The 12323-nt window shown below is 33.3% G+C and overlaps 1 protein-coding gene across 1 annotated transcript in view; it reads left to right on the forward strand.

Moving 5' to 3' along the window:
- The window catches only part of LOC128982040 (uncharacterized), a 118741-nt gene that overhangs the window by 99094 nt on the left and 7324 nt on the right, over positions 1–12323 (forward strand). Inside the window, exon 2 of the mRNA XM_054401081.1 lies at positions 2251–2367. Within this exon, the coding sequence (XP_054257056.1) occupies positions 2251–2367 (117 nt within the window). The remainder of the gene's footprint in view (positions 1–2250; positions 2368–12323) is intronic.

The raw sequence follows: 12323 nt of genomic DNA on the forward strand, positions 1-12323 counted from the left end.
ATACATTCTTAACAAATAAGGAAGGCACCATTAAAAACTAGATAAAATTTACTAAACTTTTTGTCTTTTGCAATTTTTTTTGTTAAGTTACCGGTTTTCGTGAAATTTGGCATGAAATATTTTAAATGGCTGCCATTTTAAAACGGTTAATGATTATCTATATAATTAATACGCTACATGAAATTTTGTCGGTTGAACTCCTCCGCCATTTCTTAACCGATTTTATCCATTGACGTCTCATTGGAAAGAGCGTGTCGCGTAGATTTGCAAACTGGCCTTACATTTTTTTTAAAGTCCCTTGGGCTCTGCCCCAGTAGCTTTGAAAGTTCCCATGTTATCCTTATGGAGAACTTAATTGTTTACATTTTGATCAGCTGTATAATTTAATTGCTGTTATTTATTTTTCAATTCAATGAAACGCATTGAGTACATTTATTTACTATTTGAGTTTGTGTAAACATAACCCCCAAGACGGATCGTGTAAGCATGATTGTAACTTAAATTTGTGCATTTAACGTTGTTTTGTGTAGCTATAATTTGTTTATTTGTTATTTGTTTGTTGGTTGTTTGTTGTTGTGTTTAAATGCCTCCGACGCGACGACAACGAAACATAGACAGGAGGCGTAATCGTGATAACGACCGCAGCTACAGAACAGTGGCGCGTAATATAGGCTTAACAGTCGGCACCTGACCCTGGACAATCTCAACTATTAGGTTACAAATGTGCCCTAACACTACCCCAAAACGAATTTTCGTTCTCAATTGGCCCTCTATCTATGACATGTGTTGCCTGTGAGGCATTTTGAGAAAGAGAAAACCGGCCGGAATGCTTTTATAGGTTTATCAATAACGAAGATAAACATGATCTGAGTTACACATCGGTAATCTTTGAGTTGGCTCTTTTAAACTCATTGTAAATATAACTGTTATTCGTTTTTAAATGGTAGTATAAAACGGGAGCGAGCTGGCGTAGTGGCTAGAGCGCGGGACTTCGGTCCGTGAGGTCCCGGGTTCGATCCCCGCCAAGTCACCAATGGATTTTATCTAAGTGATAATGCCGCAACCCCTAGGTCTAGCCTGAAGTAATGTGAAAAACAATCCAGGCTCGTGCCTAGCGTCCTAGGACAAAAAAAAAAAAAAAAAAAAAAAAAAAAAAAAAAAATTCGTTTTTAAATAACTCCTGTAATACTTTGCAATTGCTCGAATTCGAGCAACATGTACACTAGTTTAGAATGATTTTAAACAGAGATAGGTCTTAAACGTTTTTGCAAAAACACAACGCTGTATCTCAAACCGTTTAGGAATTATTAATGTTTTTTTGTAAAAAACACATAAATACAGACAGACTGTACGGGACACCCTATATATATATATATATATATATATATATATATATACAAGATGCCTAAGTACCTTGCACCCCTGTTATTTTTTAACCATTTTGAGATATTTTAAATCAGTTTGCGACAACGTTGCCCTTAGAGGTGTTAAGGGGTAGGTGTTAAAACGAACATAGATTGCTAATAACAACAATTAATTATGGGGAGTTGGGTAATTTCCAGGCACTGTTCCTGTTACTAACCACGCATTTGTTATTAGCAATTATATGAACTAAAGTAATGTTGTCTTTATAAAAATTGAAAGTAAAAAATTACGCTTATAATATTTTGACGACCACAATGCTTTTACGAATACTACCATGTTTTTTAAGGCGAGTTATTAAAAGCAATTATTTTTAGTTGCATACAAGGTTTGGTGGGAACGGTTTGGAAAAGTTATACCATTCCCTGGTATGTACCCAGACCCCCCGAAATGTTACAGTAAAAGTTTCCAATATTTCCACCAAATGGCCTCTAGAAAATGGTTTGAATTGACAAAGCAATCAAAATGAAAATCTCGTCTGCTTTTTCCTTGCTAAACATACACGTCTTCCACATCAATTGAAAACGCGATAATCATTTCCTGCAAGTACTCAGATAGGCTCTGGGAAGTAATCGCAAAAGTTCGCTTTCTCACACGATTCGTTAGTTAGTACAGGTACATCAGTCTCGATTCACAACCCATTTTGTAAGCTCTTCCAAATAAGGTTTCGGTGAATAAAAAAAGTAGATGGTTTTTTAGAGGTCCACTTTGACGTAGTTAGTTGTAAAGCTTGATAGATACTTTACTTTATACTTTTCTTACAAATGGCGACCATAATTAGTATGGAAACCACGATTAACCATTGTGACGTTTACTGTCGTGTTGCAGACAAAAGCGACCATCGGATCAGAGACTACAAGAGTTGCAGACACTTCTAGAGTTATCTCAAATGAAGGGCGGCATCGTCAGTGTACCTGTAGGACTGGGCCTGGACCCTGAGTTATTGTACGTAAATCACGAATAAACTACCGTAGGCTAGGAAATATTTAGTTTAGAATCAATGTGTTAAACAATGATCGTACTATGTGTATCGACCATTCATCCATAAATTAGGTCAGTGTAGACTATAGTAGATTTAAGTAATACACTTCCAACAGGGCTAAGTTAGAGTGTTATAACACTGTGGTATCAACTGTACCTCAATTATCTGACAGAAAAAAGATAACTCAATAGCAAGGAGCGAGCCTTCCCGGCATACCAATGTGCGGACATCTATATCTTGAGTGTTTCTTTCTGAACTGACATTGAATAGCTCCAATAGGCATATTAGCCTAGTTTTTTTCTTTCTGAGCAGTCAATTTATTAATATTGCATTGATTCGCTTTTTGTTTCCAGGAACATGTACATATCCAAATTCTATATAAATACTTAGGCCTACTATAATTGCGCTGATTAATTAATATGAATCTCATTTGATTCTGATAAATCAGAACAACATAGCGGAGCAACAGAATAATGAGAAATACCGTAGTGTACATGTTGCTCGAATTCGAGCAATTGCGAAGTATTACAGGAGTTATTTCAAAACGAATAAAAGTCGTATTTACGATGAGTTTAAAACAGTCATTTTAAAGATTACCGGTGTGTCTCAGACCAAGTTTATCTTCGTTATTGATAAACCTAAAGCATTCCGGCCGGTTTCCTCCTTCTCAAAATGCCTTGCTGTCCAGGCAACACAGGGACAGGTCATTGATAGAAGGCCAATTGAGAACGAAAATTCGTTTTGGGGTAGTGTTAGGGCGCATTTGTAACCATAGTTGAGATTGTCCAGGGTCAGGTGCTGACTGTGATGAGTTAAGTTTATTACGCGCCACTGTTCTGTAGCTGCGGTCGTTATCACTATTACGCCTCCTGTCTAAGTTTCGTTGTCGTCGCGTCGGATGCATTTAAAAGATAAAAATAACAAATAAATAAATTATAGCTACTCAAAACAACGATAAATACACAAGTTTAAGATACAACCATACTTACACGATCCATCTTGGAGGTTATGTTTACACAAACTCAAATAGTAAATAAATGTACTCAATGCGTTTCATTGAATTGAAAAATAAATAACAGCTATTAAATTATACAGCTGATCAAAATGTATACAATTATGTTCTTCATAAGGATAACATGGGAACTTTCAAAGCCACTGGGGCAGAGCCCAAGGGTCGTTTTCAAAAATGTAAGGCCAGTACAGCAAACCTAGGTACTCTTAAACAATGTTAATTTAAGAGATTAATTTAAAATCAATCCAGGCAAATGGAAATTCGCTTAGTCGACAGGATTGCTGCACCGGGGGTATTTATATAGTGGGAACATTCCTATGGACTAATTACATTGATTTGTTTTGCTTTTATTTGCATAAAAGGGGGTAAAGGTCTTATTTTAAGTAAAATAGTTGGTGAAATCGTAACATGTAGCAATTTTAAAGACATCATAACCGGAAACTGCAGTGGATCCAGTCGTGACACCCGAGTTGAAAACACTTCTTTAGACACATACATCAACAATGAATGGTAAAACTGTCTATATATGACTCGTACACAGCCATCGATGTCGGATTTATATGGGTTTTTGCGCCAAATTAGGTTGTTTTGAACAATTTTTCTAGTTTCTTGACGTGATCCTTTGAGTAAAGCATATTGGATTTGGTATTTTTGTAAAGGCCTTTTAACGTGCTACAACCTTCTCTTTAAGTTATTTCTGATATATTGTATCATAATAACGCTATAAAAAAATAACACAAAAATGTTTATAAATAAATATAGGTTTTTGCAAAATTACTAAAATGTAGGTACTAAACATAGAACAAAACTGTAAATGTAAGAAAGATGTCAACTTATCTTTCAAACAAAAAAAGTTCATTCCGGTCCGATTCATGGTATGTAAAATATAGTTTTTTTTAATATAGCCCTTTCTGCCATTTTGATGACGTCATAACCGAAAACTGCAGTGGTCGCAGACGTGACACCCGAGTTTAAAACACTTCTTTAGACACATACATCAACATTGAATGGTAAAACTGTCTATATAAGACTTGCGCACTGCCCTAGATGCCGGACTAATAGGCGTTTTTTCGCCAACATAGTGTTTTTATGAAATCTAACTAGTTTCTTGACGTAATATTTTAAGTAAAACATATTGAATTTGGTATTTTTGTAAAGCTTTTTAAACCTTCTACAACTTTTTTCATTAATGGTTTTCCATATATTGTATCAATAAAACTTAACAAACAAAAATAACACAAAAATATTTAAAAATACAGGTTTTTTGCAAAATTACTAAAAATGTACTAAATATACAACAAATGTGTAATAGTAAAACAGATAGTATTCAAACTTATCTTTAAAAAAAAAGTTCATTCCGATCCGACAAATAGTTGTATACGCTTTTAAAAATCAATGGCCGCCATTTTGATGACGTCATAGCCGGAAAACGTGGGGGGTAGGAGGTAAACACCCAGGTTTTTAAAACTCCCTAGACATCAAAATAAAACGTTATGCAAGAATATAGAGTACACGCAAGTTTGCACACTAAAGTATAGCCAACTGCAGGACTATTAGCGTTTGTTATATTGTGACACATGACTGAATGCATTTATAATACTACTTACTTAACCAAAATAATATTTTAGATAACTTTATTTAACTGAAAGTACAAAAAAATGTGTCAAAAAACACTTGTAATAATATATTTACTCTTACACTGTTTACTCACAAGACGGTAAATACATATAAAAGATGATAAGTTGTGATCGATTTCGATTGGACACTCCATCATCAGATGGAATAGGCGAGGCGAATGATTCGAAAATCATCATGAAATCGAGCAGCACTTACCATCTTTTATATGTATTTACCGTCTTCTCGATAAACAGTATATGAACATATATTTTCCCCAGAACATAGACTGAGTGAAATAAAACAACCGTTTTTTGGTCATATAATAGAAGCTGTAAATTACTTCCATTTTTTATTTTTTTATTTTAAATATCGGCCTTTTAATATAATAATCCAGCAATAATGGTAACATCTATAAAACGTTATTTAGATTATCCACGTTGGACATCCCTAAAATATCCAAAAATATCTGTGGGTTATTATTAAGATGTTATAACATAATAACATAATATCTATGTAAGGTTTGCCATCTAACATCTTAATAACATTCAAATATCTCCAATAACGTTATCTGGATATGTGTAACCTAATATAAACATTACATAGATATCGTGTGCTGTCTGGGGTGTAAGTGTAAATATATCAAAACCAAATAAATGTAGACGAGACAGTATGAGCTAATAACTAAGTGAGTGCAACTGACATCTACAACATTCACATTCACAGAGTGTGTAATTCAATATGTGAGACCTCTGCACACAATTAAACCTTACCTTGGAACATTGTCACTCACCCAGTTGTGGCTTCAAGCTGTATTAACATAAAAAGTAAGCTACTGATGTCAACACTTTGAAATAGTTTTATTAGTAATTTGTAAAAATTACCAGCTATGGCCATTGATATACGTATATCGTCGGCTCTGACTTTCTAGTTACAGTACTGTTATTGGTAATTTTAAAAAAAACTGCCAATTGATGTTGAAGTGAACAACATCTATATTGCAACAACATTTTAACTGTAAAAAATAAGAAATTGTAAATTAATCATAACAAAATAGCATAAAAATAGTAAATTTTAGTAAATTAAATAATGGGTTTTCACAAGATGGTAAATGTTTTGAAAATGCAATTTTATTATTATTATATTTAATCTACAAATTACATTAATATTAAGTAACAAATTTTCAACAGTTCAGAATTATTTGTATTGTTATAGGCTTATAGGTTATTGGTATTGTATATTACAAGAAGGCCCCTTGTATCAAAACAGCAAAACCATTTTTTTCTAGTTTGAAGAATGTGAGCGATTGCATCACACGGTGAGTAGAAACATAAAGTGGCACATTGGAAAAGCGAGTTTCTACAGAGGTAGGGCTGAATTGATAAATTAACACGTTCATAGCCATAAATAATGCAATACAACAAAGGCGACCATTTTGAAATCTAAGTCTAGGATAGCTACTTACTTATATCCTACTTTTTAAACGTACCACTATATATTCACTTGTTTCCTTAACTGTCTGGGTAGCTGGAGTGGTTAGAATGCTTGCCTCAAAATATAATATATATAATAAAATAAATTTAGTCATCATTACTCCTACCCTTAACTTATATATTTTAAAATTGCAAGGTACCCCTTGTGACATATTAAATGAAAGGGCATGGAAAAAGAAAAAGAATGGCGCAAACTAGCAAACTAGAGGTATCTACGTCAATACTATCAAAAGTTATGGCAGTTCAAAATTTTAATTCCCCCCCCCCCCCCCCCCCCCACTATTGAGAAAAACACGTTATTTAACGACTAAAGCTCGAAAACGGTAGGAGCTAGCAAAGATTTTAAAGAAGTTTTAAGGTAAGGAATTAAATTTTCTACAAAACACTTATCAGCGTTTTCCGAAAATTGCACTCCTTTGCCTTCAAAAAACGCCATACATTGTGAAAAAATAGTAAAATTTCTCGGATTTTGACATGTTTTTATTGAATAAGCATACCAGCTATAGTCACACCTTTGAAAAATTCACCCAGTAATGGGTGTCCCATAAAAGTCCCACCCTGGTTAATTTTTGTAACGGCTGCATATATTTAAACGAGCTTCGATACACGTTACTAGGGTAATGTAAAGTACTTTTTGGGGGTATTTTGAAATTCATCCCCACCCCCAAATAGGGGTTGCTGGGGGTTACTTATGGTTTTAAAATAACAACCCCTATCAAGTAGCACATCAGTTTAAAATAATATTGGCGAAAACAAGAGGTCTCTACCCATTACAGAATGGCGGCTATATTAATTTTTTATTAGCTTGAGAGAGACCATGTAAAAATATACACCAATCTCCCCTATTAGCGTTTTTATGGGTTGTACCAGAGAAACTAAACTCATTATTATTGTAACAAGAAAGTAAAAATCGCCTTTTAGCGAATTTCCCATATAGGGAATAAGCTATTGCCGTAGTACTCATGGTTAGACCAGGACGCGGGACCGATTTTTTTTGTTTTGAGGTCCCTAAAGGCCAAAACACCATCCGTTCAAATTCATATATGTGTGTCCGTTAGCACGATAACTCGAGCAAAAATGATCCGATTTTGATGAAATTTTGTATAAACGTGTAAACCTACATTTATTCGAACGAGTTCGGCAAGATCGGACTATGGGAACGGGGGGTTTTTATGGGGTAAACATTGGTTTTTCCCATTTTTGACCCAAAAAACATAAAATTTAGCAATTTCTTTCCAAACCATTTTGTAGAGCTTAAAAAACAAATAACTTAGTATATTGAAGCCTTATTATGCGCCTAATGGTTACGGAGAAAATTCTAAAAAATTTTAAATTTAAAATTCCCATGTTATTCTTATGGAGAACAAGTAAACTGTTGTAGTTTGCTTGTTTATGAACATATTTTGATCAAATTTGGAAAATGTTTTAATTTCTTACTAACTATTAACATTTGACAAAAAAAAAACAGTTTCACCCTTCCTGATGCAGCAAACCTAAGTACTTGTTAAACTAATTTTATTTAAATAGGAAATAAACGTTATATTTTTAAGTAGACATTTTAGTGTAAATCCAATCAGGCAAATGGACATTTGCTTAGTCTGCAGGTTTGTGTTTTATAAATTAAATATTAATAATTGGTCTCCATGAAAGTATGAGAAAATTCACCATGTTTACATTTGCTTTGACATTTAAATTTAAACAACCAGAACTGTCAAATGCCTATTTTACAATTTCAGACAGCAGCTGATCCAGAAAAATAAAATAACTATGTGGTAGGTTTATTTAATCTTAAACTTTATGATAGATTATTTATTATTTATCTATATAAATAAAATTAGAGTTTTGTCTGTACATTGCTCAGAATTATATATTTTTAGGTTATTTTTACGTCTTATACATTAAATAAGCAGAAACGAGTCTTATCTCAATTTCTGTCTGTCTGTCTGTCTTTCCCTTTGTCTGTAACACTCAAGATTGCTTTACGCTATCTTCTCCTGGAAAACGAGAGTACCTATCAAGATCCAAGTCATTTTAATGTATTCACTGGATTGGCGAGATTGTCTTTAGCCATTAAAATATGGCCTCACTACTTTGTAAATAATATTACGAACGTTCAAAAATGTAGTTTTGTGCGATTTATGTCAAGTTTTCGTCCAATTTTTATTGCACAATCATCTATGAAATAACGAACAGCTGTTCGGATCAAGATTATTTAATGATTCGGAGTATCATTTTAGATGATATGTTTACAAATGTTGTTTACAAATACCGCAACCTTTTTCAATCACGTTTTGAATGTAAATCCCAAAGATTATTTATTATTTTATTATAAATCTATTTTCAATGATTATGAAACAGATTTTTTCCGTTGCAATTAAAAGTGAGAAGAAGAACACATGTTAATTGTAAACAGTCAATGTGTAAATTATCTATGTTGTATTAAAGATGTGTATAGTTTTGGATGTTGGTTTGTGTTTAATGATATAAATTATAACATTTTTATTTTAAGGATTTGGCATATGAGTAAGCATGTGATAAATAACACCATTTCAGAGTTCTGCCAGTTTTTGAGTAGAGTTTAAAGTAGCCTACACCTTATTGTCAAAAATTGGCTAAATAACTTAGGTACGGTACTTTATAAAATTTGACAGCCCTTTTACGTAGACTTAAATTGTAAGCTTACCTTTTCCCGTCCATGGGCAGGTTGATTGTTATAAATTAACTCTTTTAACTGGAATAGGATTGTTATGTAAATTGTGAGTATTTCCATTAGTTGACTACTAAAAACTACCTATTTAGTTCACTCTTTTAAAATCATCGGAAATTATGACTGTTATTAGTTTCTAAACAAGTTATTTGTTTGATTCGAGCAACATGTACAATAGTTGTTGTTGACACAATAGACAACTAGTGTCCCTGTTGCTCGAATTCGAGCAATTGCCAAGTGTTACAGGCATTATTTTAAAACGAATAACAGTCATAATTTCTGATGACTTTAAAAGATTCGACTCAAAGATTATGGAAATACTGAAGATGAACATAACAGATCGATATAATCAACATTTCTTGTAAATATCTTGGTCATTTTTCAAAAGCTGATCTGGTTTTTAGTGTTTTCTACAAATAGCCTTACTCATAGCCGCATTAGGTTGTCCATAATAACGATTATAAATTCTAAAAAAAAACATTATTTCTATTTCTTCTCCTTGGGGGTGTTCTATGACTTTCCTATGTTTCCATAGTTTGCAAATCTGCTCTCTCAATGATTACTATAAGAAATGCAGCACAGTATTAATTCAGTTTTTTTAGTGCATCAATTTATCCAGGCTCTCTTGCTTTTTTCCATTGTAATATTTACGCCAACTCAAATTCAAATAGTAAATATTTAATTTCAACCAAGTCAGTAAAAGTTTGTAGCAAACTATTAAATTACCAAACTTATTGACTGTTACAATTAACATAATGTTCTTCTTTGCACTTTTAATTTCTGACAACAGCTGTAGTTTCATAACAAAAAATGTTTGTTTCCCATGTTAATCTTATGGAGAAATGTGAAACTTTAAAGGGCCCCAGGGCCTCACTCCCTAATTATTTCCGTAAAAGAAAGTTTCCTGCACAACTTCACGTTACGCTCTTTCCAATGACACCAAAAACATGTCAATCGGTTCAGTAGTTTCGCAGGAGTAATTGTCACAAAAAACCTGCTTGCGTATTAAATAAGAATAGATTTTAGTGTGAATCCAATCAGGCAAATGGAAATTTGCTTAGTCTGCAGGTTTGCTGCAGTGGGGGTATTGATTAGTATGACAATTTTGCCCGGGACCCCAAAAAGGCGTATTTTGGTGGCAGCTCAAATTTTGTAAATAAAGAGCCCTATCAAGTGACATCTTATTTTGAAGGTCTTCAATTAAAAAGAATATATCGGCAAAAACCAGGGGTCTCTACCTCAACCTAGTACTAAATGGCGGCAGTTTGCAGTTTACAGGCATTAACTTACATTTAACATTTTTAATCTGCCCCAATATGCTTCATTTAGGGTTCCCAGGGGAAATTGTGACACCAAAAAGTACACTGTTTTTCTTATGAAGGGATAAGCGTTCCTGGTACAACCTGATAAAATGTTAATATTGGATATTATGATTTAGTATTTTTGGGGTCTCTGAGTTTGATGAAAACTAATAACTGGCGCCATTTTGTATTGGGTTGAGATAGGGATCTCTAGTTTTCACTGCCTTTAAAATGAGGTGTCACTTGATGGGGCTTTATATTTAAAAAAAATTGAGTTGCCCCTGTTCAATTTTAGGAAAAGTAAAAAGTATTTTTTAACGTTCAATTTGTTCCTTTTATTCCAAACTGTTAACAATTCAAAATTATTACTTTATTAACAACGTTTGTTAAACCAAATATATCAAACAAAGACTTGTAAGTTAATATATAAATAAAGTAATATACAAAAGCTCATTTGAATACGTGCAGTCGTTTAAAAATCAACCAGGGGGGACTATTATGGGACACCCGGTATATTATATATATAACATTAAATGAGTGATTCGAGACCAGAAAGAACTTGGTGACGTATTAACAACTCGAGATATAAATCTTTTAATAAAAAAAGATTTCTAAAAGGTTAAATTTAATATTGTTTTTTGGATTGTAGCTTGTCTCTTACACGTTCGATTTTTAATTATCAATAGCTCAATCAATAGCAAATATTTTTTTTGTCAAATTTTCGTTCAATTTTTATCACATAATCGTCTATGAAATAACGAACAGCTGTTCGGATCAAGATTATTTTTTCTAGCTGTCAATGACATGTTTACAAATGTTGTTTACAAATACCGCAACTATTTCGAATCACGTTTTGAAAGCAAATCCCAACCAAGTGAGATTAAAAACGTTTTTCTTACATAACGGATTTAATTAATCGCAAGTGCAATAATATAGTCTAATAGTGTAACCGTAAATGAAATTAAATAACTAGACATCGTCCAAATCGGAACCAGAAATTCTTTGAGTATAAAATGTTTCTTGAGTTTTGACAACCAGAAAGAAGAATACCTTGAATCAGTGTTGTATAGGGCTGTGACACTGAAATGATCGTCGCCAATAGCTTACAAAAAAGGTTTCCACTCATTGACGGCGCTTCAATGGCGATTGTGTAAAGTGTAAAGTAAAAAATCACAACTGCAGTGGGTGATTGTAACAGAGGTTTAACAGAGGAAGTGCTAAACTCGCTTTTCCAATGTGTCACTTTCTGTTTCTACTCACCGTGTGATGCAATCGCTGGACCATACAGCCAATAGGCCCATAGCTCATATCTTGGGTACGTAAGCCTACATATTTATTCATAACAACCTTTTTGACGACGATCCTTGATACCGGTACTTTTCCATAGAATACATGGCCTACCTACTTAAAAAATAAAATTACAAATGACCAAACCCCCAACATTGTGTGATTTTCGTCACATTTCCTTCTAATGTTAATAGATATACTAATCATTGTTTAGAGAATGCGTAATCTATTAAATAACAAAAAGTTGTTTGGGTAAGGTTGCTTCTTTTTCAAACTGACACCGATAAGTTTACGCTATAACTTTTTACGAGAAAATCCAAAAGCAAGAGATCAATAACCTCGGGACTAGATATTAATGTATTTAATTGGTCCGATTTACTGTAATTCTTAGGTAGGTTCTTACATAGGTACTGGTTCTTTTCCTTAGAACCGGTAGTTTACAAATTAGATATCGTTGGTGTTGCACCTTATTTAGTAGAGCCGTCCGTATTCAATTTAAGTGATG

This window comes from Macrosteles quadrilineatus, unplaced genomic scaffold (genome assembly GCF_028750875.1).
Source record: "Macrosteles quadrilineatus isolate MER2022 unplaced genomic scaffold, UCM_ALF_1.0 Scaffold_1__1_contigs__length_201487025, whole genome shotgun sequence".
Classification (NCBI taxonomy): domain Eukaryota; kingdom Metazoa; phylum Arthropoda; class Insecta; order Hemiptera; family Cicadellidae; genus Macrosteles; species Macrosteles quadrilineatus.